The sequence below is a fragment of the Rhincodon typus genome, chromosome 28 (genome assembly GCF_021869965.1).
Source record: "Rhincodon typus isolate 14 chromosome 28, sRhiTyp1.1, whole genome shotgun sequence".
Taxonomy (NCBI): Eukaryota; Metazoa; Chordata; class Chondrichthyes; order Orectolobiformes; family Rhincodontidae; genus Rhincodon; species Rhincodon typus.
The window spans coordinates 29,430,131-29,447,706 of record NC_063359.1 but is presented as its reverse complement, the minus strand read 5'-3'; the positions used below and the strand labels follow the sequence as shown (position 1 = coordinate 29,447,706).

The 17,576-nt window shown below is 39.9% G+C and overlaps 1 protein-coding gene across 1 annotated transcript in view; it reads left to right on the top strand.

Annotated features, from left to right (window-relative positions):
* The window catches only part of c5 (complement component 5), a 106,483-nt gene that overhangs the window by 29,918 nt on the left and 58,989 nt on the right, over window positions 1-17,576 (top strand). The window contains exons 11-17 of the mRNA XM_020514981.2: window positions 418-615; window positions 2,090-2,287; window positions 4,723-4,932; window positions 5,722-5,871; window positions 10,226-10,355; window positions 12,573-12,641; window positions 13,659-13,856. Coding sequence (XP_020370570.2) covers window positions 418-615; window positions 2,090-2,287; window positions 4,723-4,932; window positions 5,722-5,871; window positions 10,226-10,355; window positions 12,573-12,641; window positions 13,659-13,856 — 1,153 coding nt within the window. The remainder of the gene's footprint in view (window positions 1-417; window positions 616-2,089; window positions 2,288-4,722; window positions 4,933-5,721; window positions 5,872-10,225; window positions 10,356-12,572; window positions 12,642-13,658; window positions 13,857-17,576) is intronic.

Genomic DNA, 17,576 nt, shown 5'->3' with positions numbered 1-17,576 from the left:
TTAAACTCAAGTTGACATTTACCAGTAGGCAATATTATTGAATTACTATGAAAGTCGGTCAATGATTTGTGCACTGTGCTATCCACCAAAAATGTTATTTCATATAATATTAATGTTCACACATAGCATCATAATTATATATAATTTTCAATGTGAATGTCTTGGTCTTACTTAGTATGTTCCCTTAATGTACAATGGATCCACGGCTGATAATCTGAACATTATTAATGTTATTCGTTTTATTCTAAGGATGGGCAACAATTACTGCCCTAGTCAGCGATATACACATCCGAGGAATAAGTATTTTTTTTAAAAATTCATTCAGAAGTATTGAATCACCCTCCATTGTCATCATTAATTTTGGAGATTAACACATCGATGATAATCTCAAATTTCATCTCTTAACTTCTTCCACAGGCCCAAGTAAAGGACATTTTGGGACAGCCAGTAGGCGATACCACTGTTACAATTTTTACAGAAGCTGTTTTCGAAGGTGGCGAAAGGAGGCAACTGATTGCAGAAGATTTGAATCAAGAAAAGCAGACCAGAAGAGATGATGGAACAGTATTGTTCATTTTCAATGCTCCAGCTGATATTCAAGAGTTAGAATTTAAGGTTGGTGACTCAATCTGCAACAGACTGTGATAGATGTATAAATATATACAGTTAATTTACAATTTTCAATGTTAATTTCATCTAAGTATTTTTACAAACTATGGGCCAGCAGGATCCTACTACATACTTTAAACAGTTGGAGAGTCACCTCCCCAAAGCTGATAGGTCCATCTTTAAGTATGCATTCTCAACTACAAGGACATCATTGAGAGAGTTTTCCCAATCCCTGACCAATGTGAACAATGGCAAATCCATTGGGAAAATTTGTTTAACTGGGAAAATTAGATTCTTGAGGTTGAGAAAGATAGTCCGATTTTGCACGTAAGGTTTCAAAGGTGAGCCAAGAATTTCACTACTGAGAGTAAGAGACTCAGTTGCATGTATTAACATCTTATTATGTGTTCTTGCCTCATTTATATGCAGTTTGCTATACTCTCAAACAGTGGAGAGAAACTAGATGGTGATAATTTTTGAGATGAAACCTAGAGAAACACATGGCAGCCGCAGCTCACCTCTTGTGCTTCCAGATCTCCGTCTTAGCCAGTAGTTCCCAATATCTCAGGGCATGCTCCTTGGTAGTGACCACTGCAGACTTCTGCCCATGAATGTTGGCATTGGAGACATAACAATCTCACCACATAATCATGCACATCTCCAACTCATTTAGAACACAGTTATTCACTTCAAAGCTACATATTGGAGTGCACATCATTCAGAACTTGCAGGGTCATCAATCTTGCCGTTCTCATTGGGGCAGAAACAAATCAATCAAGAGGGCAGATATCTTGCTTTACAGCATCGTGCTATGTCAGTGTCACACTTGCAATATGTGTCAGCAGCTTACGCAGCAAACACATTGCGTGTGCTTCAACCAGATAGCCATGTCTGAAAGTCTCAGCAGAGTAGTCCTCAGTCAAGTCAAGGGGGATGTTGTCAGATTTCTGGAGGGAGCTCCAGGATCCTGTGCTTAAGGAAAGAGAAATCTTGGGTAGGAGAGGCAATCTTTCTTGAGAACCTATCTTCCTTTCCTGCTGCTTCAAAGGAAAGAAAAAGAACTTGTCTTTGTTGACCTCTTCTGTTTCCATTCTTTTTCTGAGATGACTTCTCACCTTAGAACTGAACTAAAATGTTCTCTCAATGATGTCCTTGTGATTGAAGTACATACTTAAAGATGGACTTTATTAGTTTTGTACAGGTGACAATCCAATTGTTTAAGGTGTGTAGCAGCATTCTGGTGGTTCAAGGAGAGGTGAGAAATTTAAAACATTTTTAACAGTCTGTAGTTAAAGTCCAAAGTTTTCTACTGAATATTTCTGATGCTTAAATTTGGTTCTACTTTACAGGACGTTGCTTCTGGACAGAAATTCATGCAAGTGTAATTTTGTTATCAGTACTGAGTTGATGGTTAACTTTAATTTGGTAAAGACTTTCCTAAATCGTGTTTACATATAATCTATTGCATCTTTTTCTTTAGATCAAAATAACTACTCTTGATGATGAGCTTCCAATTTCCAAGTCATACACAGCGAAAGCTTATCAGTCAGTCTCTAAAAGTTACCTGTATATTACTTGGACAGGAGGTTTCCAAAAATTCCGTGTTGGGGATTATCTGAACGTTAATCTAGTCGCAAGTAGTCCCTACTTGAATAAAATAAAACATTTCCACTATCAGGTAAAAATAGTTTATTAGTTTTGATATTAATGTCTAATAGTTATTTCTTTGAAAAGCTCTTGTTTAGTATGTCTTAGAAAACTTGATGTTGTTTATAGACTTAAAAAATATTCTAAAGCATTTATGACTATAGACATGTCCTGTCCATCACACCTCCGATGTTAGTCTTATTCTGATACTGCATTTTGGGCCAGAATAAAAAATACCAGAGCCACGGCTTTTAAATGCTTTTTATTAACCTTCTCATGATCAAAGCCAGGGCTCTGATTTCTACCTTGAATAGTGAGCAAGAATTGGATGACTTTGATCTGAAGCACTTTATGATATGCAGTTCTGCCACTAAGAAACAATTAAAATATGTGACTTGAACTTATCTTAGATCAAAAAACTTGGAATTTCTTTCCTTAAAAGAAACATAACTCGATTAACAACAGAACAATGCAATCGGAATTACATGTGGTAAAACCCTTATCTTATGAAGCAATGCATAATTTAATTTATTAACAATGTCAAAGGATTTCTATTCAATATATATTTAAAATTATATTAGCATGCACAGATTCCGTACTCAAGATGTCACATTCCAAAGTACAAGTGCAAGACAATATAAAATGCTCAATGAGTCTAAATTGTAACCTGAAACTGACAAGTACATTCCAAGTTAGTTCACCAAACAATATTTGAATTTTGGATGACAAAATTAAAACAATCAGATGTTCTGGATTCATAGACCTCATCAAGCACACCCAGAATGGGAAGATTCTTTTTCTGGAATTGACGACCTTAGAGACAGGAAGGCCACCAGAATTAAGTTCTAGGCAGGAAGTCTGGTGGTCAACCTTTCCATTCTTCTGCCAAATGAGGCCTGTAAGTCACCAATTAAGGGCAACATAATGGTCCCACTGTCATTGCTGGAATTGCCCAGCTGTAAGTGGGCCCGCAGCCATCCAGTTGCCTGATAGATAAAATTGTGTGGACAGCTTATCACCTTGAAGGCAGTCAGAGATGTCCCTTGACCAAAGACAATGAGTTCCTGCTTGAAGGATGAATACAGGATAAGGGTGTGCCCACCAGGAGACATCTCCTGTCCTTGCTTCCAAGCATTCCCTCTTCCACGAACTACCCACCTTCACCACACTCTGCACGTGTGCACGTGGACACGAATGTAAGCACACACGCAAAATTGCTTCATCCTGGATGCTCCATTATTCTTTTGTTCTTCCAAGAGTAACCACAACCCCCTCTTTAACGTTGCCACCGATCGGCTAACAGCTCTTGCTGGCCGTGACTTCTGCCCCTGGGGGTTTTGATTCCAGGTGAAGGCCTGCTGTTGGCCTCTCTAATGCCTGATAGGCTTGCTGAATCACAGGCCATTGCTAGAAAAGGCAGTATGAGTCTCTTGTTGCCTCTCTCACCTAGCAAGAACTCCCTGCATCAAAAAGATTCAACCCATTGCATACTGCATCAAACTCACCATGATCAGCACCACGGGAAACCGACTGATCATACGTACATAAACAGTGTGCCTAGTTTGCATTTTGTCTGTTAAACTAGAATGTGACACCAACTATATGTAAATTTATGTGTCACCCAGGACTAGAAGTTCAGTTAAGCAGGTCACTATGCCAGGATCACATAATTTCTCAGGCAGCAGAACTGAGCCCTTTTAAGAGGTTTTTTTTACACAGAGGATGGTGGGTGCCTGGAACTCGCTGCCAGGGAAGGTAGTGGAAGCAGATACAGTAGTGACTTTTAAAGGGCGTCTTGACAAATATATGAATAGGATGGGAATAGAGGGATACGGTCCCCGGAAGGGTAGGAGGTTTTAGTTGTGACGGGCAGCATTTTGGTGCAGGCTTGGAGGCCGAAGGGTCTGTTCCTATCCTATAATTTTCTTTGTTCTTTGTTCTAATCCGAGACAATGCCTAATATGCCACTTGGATCAGGAGTGGAGAAATGACTTTTGAATGTGTCCTGTGCAAACATTTTAGTTTCTGTATTTATAAGCATGCAATTAATTGTACAAAATATTAAGTTATAGAGGCACTTGTGCTTGGTGTTGAAGACCATACCTCTTCAATAACCAATTACTTCCGACAGATTAATATTAGACATTATATGACAGCTTCTGTGAAAAGTGGTTTTATTGTGACAATGTAGCGCAGTGCCAATACTGTGAAATAGTAATAAATGAAAACAGAAGTTCAAAGGAGAAGAGAGTTAAATCGAGTAAAACATCCTAAACAAGAATACAATCGTGTCATATTTAGTCTCAACATAATTTCATTGAAGTATGAAATAAAGTTGAGACTAAATGTGATACAATTAGAATACATAAATTTGATTGTATCAGAAGTTTTGAATAATTCTGTTATTGAAGTAAGATTTTTTTTAACATATTCTGAGCTATGAATTTCTATTTTTGTCATAACCAGGTTGTATCAAAAGGCAAAATAGTTTTATTTGAAACCAAAGACCGTCCAGTTGGCAACCAGATTTTCAGCCTGAATATTCCCATTACTAGAGAAATGATTCCTTCTGCACGTTTGATTGCATATTATGTGGTAACTGGAGAAAACAATGCTGAGCTAGTTGTTGATTCTCTGTGGTTTGAGGTGGAAGAGAAGTGTTTAAACAATCAACAGGTGGGTTCAAACAAAGTGTCCAATCAAAGTAGACTATACTTCATTTAAACAATAATGATTGTAACAATCAGTTGAGGGTGCTATACACAAGACTCCATAAAACTGATGTTTATTCCGAGAACAGTAGCTGAAAGTTCCCATTCAAAACTGCTCTACTCCTCACCCTGAACAACCTGTGTTTGAACTTCATTCACTTTCCCTCGTTAAGGTTAATATTATGCAGGCCCATGTGGCAACCTTGCTATTCCATTTTATAGATGCTTAACGCTCTTTTCTAGGCCTACTCCTGCCCCCTTTCTGACTGCTTTCTCCATTATGTTGATAACTCATTCACACTCTTGGCATGAGTCTCTTGTTTAAATATTCCCCGATTTTGTCTAGCAACAAGTAATTAAGAAAGATTTATGAACACACTTCACATCTTCAGTAGTATCTTTTCAAACCATTGTTCTACTATATGAACCATGTTTATCATGTAAAGTGGAGGTTGACATGTTTTTCTCATATTTTCTAAGGTAAAATGTTTTTCTGTCTTGGAGGATTGTTTAATCAGTGGCTGACTAAAAACTGACTAAATTGGTTACAATCAAGAATATTCAGGCAGTCCTAGTTCTTAAACTGTACCTGTGAAATAGAGGGGTCTGACTAACTGTGTTTCAGTTTTTACTGTATTTGTATTGTACAGAATATTATAAGTATTCTCTGAAACAAAAAAAAGTCTCAGTACATCAATTGAGCAGGAATCATCTCCAAATGAATAGTTGAGTATGTTGTATTTTATGTTAACAGGTTCTATTGAGTACAGATTCTGTTGTCTATAAGCCAGGAAGCCAAATGGAGTTAAGAATTAGTGCTCAACCAAATTCACTTGTTGCGCTATCTTCCATTGACACTGCTGTGTATGCAATAAGAAAAGGAAGCAAGCTCTCGATTGAAAAAGTTAAGTCACTTTCACATCTTAACAACTACTAATTCACACCAAATAACTTATATATGAACTCTAATTTGTTTGTGGGGATTGTTAAAATAAATTTATTATACAAGGTCATGTTGAATGCTTAAGTTTGTAACACAAGAAATAATTCATGTAACTTGCATAAATAATTGTTATACATTTATGATTAAAAAAAACTAAATAGATAAATTGGCTCATGGAACTTAAATCTGGCCATTACAGACTCTACCATTTCCACTATGCTTGCTTGTTAGACTATCTGCTTGCATTGGGCAAATGGCATCAACTACTTGCCATTTCCAGTGAAGGGAATTACAAAAGCATTGTCTATAACACCTGATGCACATCAGCTTTTATGGGCAAGCTGCAATTTGTTCCCACATCATATAAACCCTATGATGGACAATTCTGTAATAAAAACAGAAAATGGGTCGGGATATAAGGAGATATGGTCAAAATGGTCATGAGAGTTTGTGGCTTGTAGTGAATATCAATGGATAGCCTCTCCCTAGAAATGGAAACAGAGATGTCAAGGTGGAGGGAAGAATCAAAGATGGCCAAGTGAAAATGAGAGTCTTGTAGAAATTGCATATCAAAAATTCAATTAAGGTTTCCAGTTCAGGGTGAGAGCAGGCAGTGGCACCAATACAATCATCAATGTACCAGAAAAAAGAGTTGAGAAAGGGGGCCTAGTAAGACTTGAACAAGAAATGTTGCACATTTCTCACAAACAAAGCATGCATAGCTAGGAATGATATGGTTACCCATAGTAATGCCTCTTATTTGGAGATAGTGATTGGAGTTGATAGAGAATTTGTTCAATATGAGAACAGGTTTAGCCAATCAGAGGAGTGTGGAGGGGAATGGGGACTGTTTGGATCTCCATCTCAGACTGTCCTGTTGAGACTTGGATGTTTATTTGGTCTGATTTGATTTATTGTAGTCACATGTATGTAAGTACAGTGAAAAGTTTTGTTTTACGAGCAGTACAGGCAGATCATAGCAAACATGGACATACAGATCATAGAGTGCTTAGACAGAGTGGGGCATACAGGTTACAGCTACACAAAGTAAGATCAACATTATTTCAAGTTAGAGAGGTCTATTCAGCAACCTGATAACAGCAGAGAAGAAGCAGATCTTAAACCAGTTGGTGCATGTGTTTAAGCTTCTGCCTGACAGAAGGGGTTGGCAGAGAGCATTTTCAGGGTGGGAGGGGTCTTTGATGATGTTGAAAGCCTTTCTGTGGCAATGAGAAATGTAAATGGAGTCCATTGATTGGAGGTTGGCTTCCACGATGACCTGGGCTGTGCACACAACTTTAGAGGGATTGCACATCTATGGTGAAGAGAAGATAGGGCCAGGAAACTGGAAACTATTGAAGTGAGTAGGATATTGGAAGAATGATGGATATAAAAGGAAGAGATTGGACAAGGGAAGAAAAATACAGTCGAGACAGAAAGAAATCAGTTTAGTGTGTCAGGAACTAGTTGAAAGAATTGGTCTAGCAAAGGAGTTCAGCTTTGATTGATTTTGGGAGCGAAGTAGAAGCAGCTGCTTGGGATTGGAGAAAGTGAGACTGGAAGTCTTGGAGGGAAGATGTTCAGAGGAGATGAGATCAGTGACAGTCCTGGAGACAATAGTTTGATTTTGGTAGTGCGCTAATGGCCCAGGAGGCAGCAGAACGAGGTGTCAAAGAATAGCCTTTCTGCTTCTACTAGGTAAAGGTTATTAAAAATAGCAACTTGCAGTTATGCAACACTTTTAGCATAGAACAATATTGCAAGATAGTTCACACAAGCATAATCACAAACAAACAAACCAAAGGGTGACCAAAATGTTGGTCATAAATGGGTTTTAAGAAAGATTTTAATAGAGTAGAAAGGGATGGAGAAGCATAGGCAATGTAACTCTCCTCTTCCTTTTCCTCTCCTTCCCCTTCTAGCCCCCAACACCTAATGATGGGAGAAAGTAATGGCATTTAATCGAACAGGTCCCTAACCAGAGGGTTGGCTCCTCAAGGACAGGGAAGGGAATTTATGTGTGGAGCCAGAGGAAATGGGCGAGGTATTAAATGAGTACTTTGCGTCAGTATTCACCATAGAGAAGGACTTGGTGTATGATGAGTTTGGGGAAGGGTGTGTAGATAGTTTGGGTCATGTTGAGATCAAAAGGGAGGAGGTATTGGGGGTCTTGAAAAACATTGAGGTAGACAAGTCCCCAGGGCCTAATGGGACATACCCCAGAATACTGAGAGAGGCAAGGGAGGAAATTGCTGGAGTCTTGCGGGAAATCTTTGTATCCTCACTAGCTACAGGGGAGGTCCCAGAGGATTGGAGACTAGCCAATGTTGTTCCTTTGTTTAAGAAAGGTGGAAAGGATAATCTAGCTAATTACAGGCCGGTGAGCCTTACGTCAGTGGTAGGGAAATTATTGGAGAGGATTCTTTGAGACAGGATTTACATCCACCTGGGCGTATTAGCGAGAGGCAACATGGTTTTGTGAAGGGGAGGTCGTGTCTCACTAACTTGTTTGAGGTTTTTGAGGAAGCGACGAAGATGATCGATGAAGGTAGGGCAGTAGATGTTGTCTACATGGACTTCAGTAAGGCCTTTGAGAAGGTCCCTCATGGCAGGCTGATACAGAAGGTTAAGTTGCACGGGGTCAGAGGTGAGCTTGCAAGATGGATAAAAAAAACTGGCTTGGTCTTAGAAGACGGAGGGTAGCAATAGAAGAGTGCATTTCTGAACGGAGAGCTGTGACTAGTGACATTCCTCAGGGATTAGTGGTGGGACCTTAGCTATTTGTAATATATATAAATGATTTGGAGGAGAATGTAACTGGTCTGATAAGTAAATTGCCGATGACACAAATGTTGGTGGAATTCAGATAGCGATGAGGACCATCAAAGGATACAGCAGGATATAGATCGGTTGGTGACTTGGGCAGAGAGATGGTAGATGGAGTTTAATCCGGAAAAATGTGAAGTAATGCATTTTGGAAGGTCTAATCCAGATGGAAAATATATTGTAAATGGCAGAACCCTTAAGAATACTGATAGGCAGAGGGATCTGGGTGTACAGGTACCCAGGTCACTGAAAGTGGCATCACAGGTGGAAAATGTAGTCAACAAGGCATATGGCATGCTTGCCTTCATCAGTCGCAGCACTGAGTTTAAAAATTGGCAGGTAATGTTGCAGCTTTATAGAACCTTAGTTAGGCCGCATTTGGAATATTGTGTTCAATTCTGGTTGCCACACTGCCAGAAGGATGTGGTGGTTTTGGAGAGGGTACAGAAAAGATTTACCAGGATGTTGCCTGATATGGAGGACATTAGCTATGAGGAGAGGTTGGAGAAACTTGGGTTGTTCTCATTGGAATGACGGAGGTTGAGGGGGGACCTGATAGAGGTCTACAAGATTATGAAGGGCATGGACAGACTGGACAGTCAGAAGCTTTTTCCCAGGTTGGAAGAGTCAGTTACCAGGGGCCATGGATTTAAGGTGCGAGGGGCAAGGTTTAAAGGTGATGTACGAGGCAAATTTTTTACAAGGAGGGTGGTGGATGCCTGGAACTTGCTGCCAGGGAGGCAGTGGAAGCAGATACTATAGTGATTTTTAAAGAGCATCTTGACAAATATATGAATAGGATGGGAATAGAGGGATACGGTCCCCAGAAGGGTAGGGGGCTTTAGTTGTGACAGGCAGCATGTCAGTACAGGCTTGGAGGGCTGAAGACCCTGTTCCTGTACTGTAATTTTCTTTGTTCTTTGTCCTAACACCTTCACCTAATATATATCTAGGCTTGTAGACTGCCTTCCCACCTGGATGTTAATTGAAGCCATTCTTCCAATCTGTTCCTTCTTCCTGAGCCAACAACTCCCTCACAACAAACCCCGTTCTTGATCCTCAGTCTCTGGTAGGCACGTTCCCAGCAGGAGTCACTGTTGTTGGTGATGCCGATTGGCTATGGAAAGCTGCCAGCCTTTAATTGCGTGGGTAGGAGTTCAGATTCCTGGAGATGATCTCCTGCTTTCCAGTTAAGTCTTGATGAGCACTTGATTACAGAGGATCTTCTCCATTGGAGACAATAGTTTCTCATGGTTCTCCATTCACCAATATTAAATTCCAAGAAGAAATTCATGATCTTGAGCCTAGGCTGAAAGTAATGTGTTGGAATAAAAGGAAGATTAGGGGAGGAACACTTTAGGGATGGATGGTCAGCCAGGCTAGTATTAGAATAAAGTCAACAACCAGATGAAAAGTTACTTTTTGGATTTTTATGCGGTACAGGAAAATTAATATTCACATTAAGTAACTACTGCTGTTCTTCATGCAGGTACTTCTTGATGCTGAAAAGCATGATCTTGGATGTGGAGCTGGAGCAGGGAGAAATAACGCTGATGTGTTCAAGAGAGCCGGGCTGATGTTTCTGACCAATGCCAATGCTAAAGCTTTGTCAGATACAGGTAACAATGCAATAGAATTAAGAAATTATAATTAAAACATGCAACTATATGTACAGTCATCTAAAGGAGTGCTGTCCCATGATTCAGAAGGTTATATATCTTGGAAGTGCTGGCTGTAGGAATTTCTAAATGACAATCAGGAATTGAAATCCTGAAAAGTTTTCCTGTTCCCTGGAAAAAAGAAATTGGTAATGAGGTCCTTCTGCAACCTGACTGAGATTGGCTGCTTCAGCACAGATTAGTGAAGTTATTGGACAGGTATAGGAAAGAACTTGCATTTACATTAGGACCTTTCACAAATTCACGCATTCAACAGTGCATCACAACCAGACAAATACTTTCAAAGTGTACACTCTATTGTGGTGCAGAGAATCTCAGCAGCAATTTGCACAACGCAAATTTGTACAATCAGAGAAAGGTTCTCATTTGGTGTTGATTATGGAAAAACAATCAGCTTGGACAAAAAGAGCATCTCTTCTTCACATGGGACCTTTTACGTCCTTCTGAGAAACTTCAAAATAGGGTCAGAAGTATGCCATTTGGCCTGTCAAGCCCACATTGAAAAAATAGACGAGGATTTCATATCTGAAAGGTAACACCACCAACAATGTAGCATTCCCTTTGTGGTAAACCAAAGTGTTAGCCAAGATTATTAGCTCCCTGGAATGGAAGCATGAACCTATAGTTACCACTGAGCCAAATCTGAAAACATGGCCAGAATTTCCACTCTGCTAATAAAAACATTGGTGTGAAACTAGCCCTACCCTGGAAAGCTATTTTACACTTGTAAGAGAGTGAATTCGCTGGAACTGTGTCTCCCCACACCACCTGATGAGGAAACCCTGTCACTGCCAGCTATCACTGGTCCAATAATGCCACCATGTGTGATGGCCACTATCAGTACTGAAGTCAGTCATAGAACAAAGCACTGAGGGCTGGATGAAAGGTAAATCTACTCTCCAAAATAAGGATGGAATCCCTAGGGGGTAGGGATGAGGTGGGTGAGGACCAGGGTGCAAAAACCAAGGGAAATGGGATATATGGGGAGCCATTAAAGATACACTCTCCCCTTTCCTGTCCAAGACCAAAGAAGGATAATGTGCTTGCTCCCCACCAACACCACCTCACATTGCTGATGGCATCCTGCTGGCTGAAAGTCAGGCTAAGGTAGGATGTTGCCTTGCTTGGGAAAGGATTTACAGGCACTGGAGAGGGTGCAGAGGAGATTCACCAGGTTGATTACAGAGTTGAGAGCGTTGGCTTATGAGGAGAGATTGAGTAGACTGGGACTGTATTCATTGGAACTAAGAAGATTGAGGGGGGAGCTTATGGAAACGTGTAAATTTATGAAGGGAATAGATAAGACAGAAGCAGAAAGTTTGTTTCCACTGGCAGGTGAAACTAGAACTAGGGGGCATAGCCTAAAAATAAGTGGAAGCAGATTTAGGACTGAGTTGAGGAGAAACTTCTTCACCCAAAGGGTTGTGAATCTGTGGAATTCCTACCCAGTGAATTAATTGAGGCTACCTTGTTGAATGTTTTTAAGGCAAAGATAGATAGATCTTTGAATAGTAAAGGAACTAAGGGTTATGGTGTGTGGGCGATTAGATGGAGCTGAGTCCACCTAAAGATCAGCCATGATCTTGTTGAATGGTGGAGCAAGCTAGACGGGCCAGATGGCCTTCTCCTGCTCCTACTTCTTGTGTTCTTATAAAAACCAAAAGAACTGCGGTTGCTGTAAATCAGAAATAAAAACAGTAATTGCTAGAAAAGCTCAGCAGTTCTGGCATCATCTGTAGAGAGAAATCAGAGTTAATGTTTCAGGTCAAGTCACCCTTCCTCTTATGTTCTGATGTTCTTTGAAGTGACCATTAGTTGGTTTCAATTGGGGTGGCAGCAAACAAGTTGCCCTCAAAAATGCAGTTGTCTGAAAATTCATGGTAAGGTCAGGTCTGGGCAGCTAGGCAGGTGGCAGACTCACCTGCAGAGTTTTATTGGCACCCCTGCCTGCCATCCTGGCTATGGGGAATATAAATTCTCTTCCATGAATTACTATTAAAGACAGCAATATAAGTTCAGAACGTTAAATCTTTCCAATGTAACCCATTATTTATTACATTAGCTTCTACATAAAGTGAAATAATTCACTCAGATGGAAAAATAAAGTATGTACCATGTAAATGTTTTATAACTAAGGCTCTGTTCTTATTTTAACAGATACAAAATGTGATGTAATTTTGAGGCCAAAACGAGATTTGAAGATGATGGCTGAAATACGGAAGAAAGGTAAGGCTATTTTAAAATTGAATAATTTTGTTTGTATTTTAGTTGTCACTAAGTATTGTCCCTTTCTGTTGGTAAATATTACACTGGAGTTTCAATTTCCTCTGGATGGTGCATCCCCATATTGGGTGCAATATTATATGTGCCTTGGCATCCATCCTGTATCTCACCTAATTGCATGAGCGTAGAGGTAAATGTGGCCTTCTCCTCATAAACCCAAATGAGAATGAGAGAATTCAAACTTATGTTATGTGATCTCTGCACCTCACAAACTTCATCACAATTTCCCCTACTTAGACCTTTGCTTCCCACTGTTTCCCTGCCTGCTGTCTGCACTTGAGCATAACAGGGCCTAGGTATGCAGAAGACTTGCCTTCTGCCCTCCCCCTCTCCCAGCCCATGATGTGGGAGGTACCAGCAGAAGATAAATGCCTTGGTATCTACTCTAGTGGAGGGAGAGGATTTGTAATGGCCCCTTTCTCTCTCCCGTCCAAGCACTGTTTCACCCAATCATTTACCTGCTGAAGATCCCTAAGCCCTTCAGTCCAGTTGTTTTGCTGCTATTGGACTCTTAGCTGAAATGGTTTCGCAAGCAAAGATCAGTATTGACCTTGAGAACCAGTTGGTCTATATTTCAGTATCTTATTGGTGGGTGTCTTTACCTTAGAGCCTTCGTGCAATTTAACCTAGAACCGTTATTGTAGAATATGAATAAATTTTGAGAAAACGTAGGTAATAATGATCAGTGCAGATTAAAGTTAAAGACTGTAAGAAGAGGATTGACAGTTAAATGCCCCCAGGAGATTTTATTTGCCCTACCTGTTCCCATCAAGTGGCCAAAATTAAAACCATCACATTGTTTTCAGATGTTTAAAAGACCATCTAAGCTTATCAGAGCATTTGGAGCCTGCAGCAATTTATTGTACAAAGCTGATTTTTTAATTACATTCTTTTGAAAATGGTGTGTGCATCTCAAGAGAAACAATTGGTTTCAAACTTGTTTGTTTTGTTTATTGCTAGTAGCCAGATTTACAAATCCTCTTGATCAGAAATGTTGTATGGATGGAATGAAGAGCTATCCTCTCAGACACTCGTGCACTGAACGAGCGAGTAGAATCAAGTTACCTGATCCATGCAGAACAATATTTTTAGAATGCTGCAATTTTGCGCAAACATTACGTTTGAAGTCTGAAAGTGACCTGACATTGGGACGAATGGGTAAGTCTTGAAATAACAAAAGATTAATTTTCCTGCATACCTTCTTAAATTGGGAAACGAAACACAGCTCTTAGGGATGGAATTAACCACTGGAGCTGCCTGGCAGATGGGTGGGCCTTAAAATCAGATACAATGGTTCATTTCCTACCAGCCTCCAATGGTTTTCGATACATTGCAGACTAAATGGGCTTCCTCCTCATCAGGCACAATGTGCCCAGTGGAGAAACTCTCTCCAAGGTAGTTCCTCCCCAATGCAAATGTATCCCTCCACAACATTTGCCAATGTTTATAATCCTGGCCCTGCCAAAACCCCAGACTTTTCTGCATATCTAACAGTCTGGTTCGTCTTGAACTGCATGTAGTCACAGTATTGGCCTCTACTGAGAAGCTGTTGATACGTGGGAAATTGTTCCCATAAAACAGGAAGTTGCTATTAAATGAAACAATGATCCAAAAATTTGATGCATCATTGTTTGCAATGCAGGTAACTTGGTTGGTATCGCAGGATATACTGCCACAGCATATTGGACTCAGTTTCCTTATCCCTGTCATCACTAAAGGAGAAGCTGAGAATTTGGGGTGTTTCCACTCTTGAAAGGATAAGGACAATAAATAGCATTTCTTAACATACTTAAAATTAAATATCCAAGTTCTTCTTGAAATGAAAAGGATGGATACTAAGGGTTGAATTTTCTGAGATGCTGTGAATTCCCACTTCCAGAACTGAAAGTAAGTGTTGACCTCTGCCAGAGGTGGTGGGACTGAAGAGTATCATTTTGCCAGCGTCATTTAATTAACAGGATTAGCCAGGACTACTCTCCAATTGAGAATGATCTCTCAGAGCTGCAGCTCCAATCGGAGGACTGAGGTTTTCTCCAAAGAGTGGAGTCCTCAAAGATCAGACAATTTTTTCAGTGGAATAGAGTTAGATGGGCAGGCAGGCAGCAATTAGAGATGGAGAGTGGATGGGTTGCTCTTTATATCTATTCAGTTTATCCATCTGCTCAATACCTTTTGACATGCTTTCAAAGATCTATCCATCTCAGCCAAGAAAATTTCAATTGAGCCAACTTCCACAACCCCATTGGAGGAGCAAGTACCAGGTTTCCAACATCCTTCAGTGGAAACATGCTTGTTAATTAATTTCTAAATGTCCTATCCCTAATTTTAAAATTTAGACCCATTCTTGAAAATTTCCCACCGAAGTTCCTTATAGAGTATAGAGTCATACAGAATGGAAACAGACCCTTCGGTCCAACCAGTCCATGCTGCGTATAATCCCAAACTAAACTAGTCCCACAAGCCTGGCCCATATCCATCCAAACCTTTCCTATTCATGTATCTATCCAAATATGTTTTAACCGTTATAATTGTACCTGTGTCCACCACTTCCTCAGGAAGTTCATTCCACACGCGAACTAGCCTCTGTGTTTAAAAAAAAAGTTGCCTCTTATGCCTTTTTTAAACCTCTCTCCTCTCACCTTAAAAATGTGCACCCTGGTCTTCAAATCCCCATTCTAGGGAAAAGACAATTACCATTAACTCAGGTCGCCTCTCAAGCTCCTATGTTCCAGTGAAAAACATCTCAGCCTATCCAGCCTTTCTTTGTAACCCAGACCTTCCATACCCGGCATCATCCTGGTAAATCACTTCTGAACTCTCTCCAGCTTGATAATATCCTTCCTATAACTAGGCATCAAGAACTGTATACAGCATTCTGCAAGAGGACTCACCAATGGCCTGTACAACCTCAACATTACTTCCCAACTCCTATACTCAAAGGACTGAGCAATGAAGGCAAGCGTGCCAAACATTTTTTTAACCACTTTTTTCTGTATGTGATGCAAACTTCAAAGAATTATGCACCTCTACTCCTAGGTCGCTGTGTTCTACAACACTACCCAAGGCCCCACCATTAATGGTATAAGCCCTACCCTTGTTTGTTGTACCAAAATTCAATACCTGGCATTTATCCAGATTGAACTCCATGTGCTATTTTTTAGCCCATTGTCCCATTTGATCAAGATCCCTTTGTAAACTTAGAAAACCTTCTTCACTGTCTACTATGCCACCAGTTTTGGTGTCGTCTGCAAACTTACTAACCATACTTCTATATTCTCATCCAAATCATTTATATAAATGAAAAACAAAAGAGGACCCAGAACCAATCCCTGTGGAACACTGCTGGTCAGAGGCCTCCAGTCTGAAAAGCAACCTTTGAACATTACTGTCTGTCTCCTGCTGTTAAGCCAATTATGTATCCGTATAGCTCACCTTGAATTCCATGTGACCTAATATTACTAATTAGTCTACCATGTGAAACCTTGTCGAAGGCTTTACTAAAATCCAAATAAACAATGTCTACTGCTCTGCCATCATCAATCTTTTTGGTAACTTCCTCAAAAAACTTAATCAAGTTTGTGAGACACGATTTTCCTCGCACAAAACCATGCTGATTAACCCTAATCAATTTTTGCCTCTCTAAGTGTCCTACCTTTTATAATCACCTCCAACAATTAACCCACAACTGAAGTCAGACTTGCAGGTCTATAGTTCCCCAGTTTCTCCTTACAACCTTTCTTAAACAAAGGTACAACATTAGCCACCCTCCAGTCATCAGGCACTTCACGCATAGTTATAAATGATGCAAATATTTCTGCAAGGGGCCTCGTAATTTCCTCCCTTACTTCCCACAACATTCTGGGATACATTAAATCAGGGAAGGAGATTTATCCACCTTTACGTTCTCCAAGGCCTCCCAAACTTCCTCTTCTGTAATGTGAACAGTTTATGAATCATCAAAGTTTATTTCTCTGCATTCTTTAGATTCCATTTCTTTCTCCACAGTAAAAACTGATGTGAAATATTCATAAGGTGTCTCTCCCATCTCCTGAGCTTCAACACAAAGACAACCTACTTGATCTTTAAGAGGCCCTACCCTCTCTCTAGTTACTCTCTTGCTCTTAATGTATTTGTGGAATCGCTTTGGATTATCCTTAATCTTATCCGCCAAAGCTATCTGATATCCTGTCTTTGCCTTCCTGATTTCTCTCTTAAGAATGCTCCTACACTCTTTATATTGATTAAGAGATTCAATTGAACAAAGTTGTCTATGTATAAAATAAGATTTTCTTTCATTCTTGAGTTGAACCTCAAAATCTCTATTCATCCATTGTTCCTTAATCTTACCAGCCTTACTCTTCACTCTTACAGGAAAAAAAATGCCTCTGAATTCTCGTTGTCACACTGTTGAATACCTTCCGCTTGTCAGTTGTCCTTTTACCTGCGAACAGTCTACTCCAATCAACTTTTGAGAATTCTTGTCTCATACCATTAAAATTTGCCTTACTCCAATTAAAATCTTTAACTTTTAGAGAAGGATTATCCTTTTCTGTAACCATTTTGAAACTAATGGAATTATGATCGCTAGACCCAAAGTGTTCCCCCACTTTTACTTCAGTCACCTGCCCTGCCTTATTGCCCAAAAGAGGGTCTAGTTTTGCTCCTTCTCTAGTAGGAGCATCTACATATTGATAAAGAAAATTTTCTTGAATACATTGGATGATGTTAGGCAGCATTTGACAAGATTTAACAGAATTATTGTTATAAGGGACCCTCCTGTCAGGGGCATAGGCAGGAGATTCTGTGGCAGAGAGCGTAAGTTTAGAATGGTTTGTTGTTTTCCTGGCACTAGGATTAAGGACGTCTCTAAACATTTCA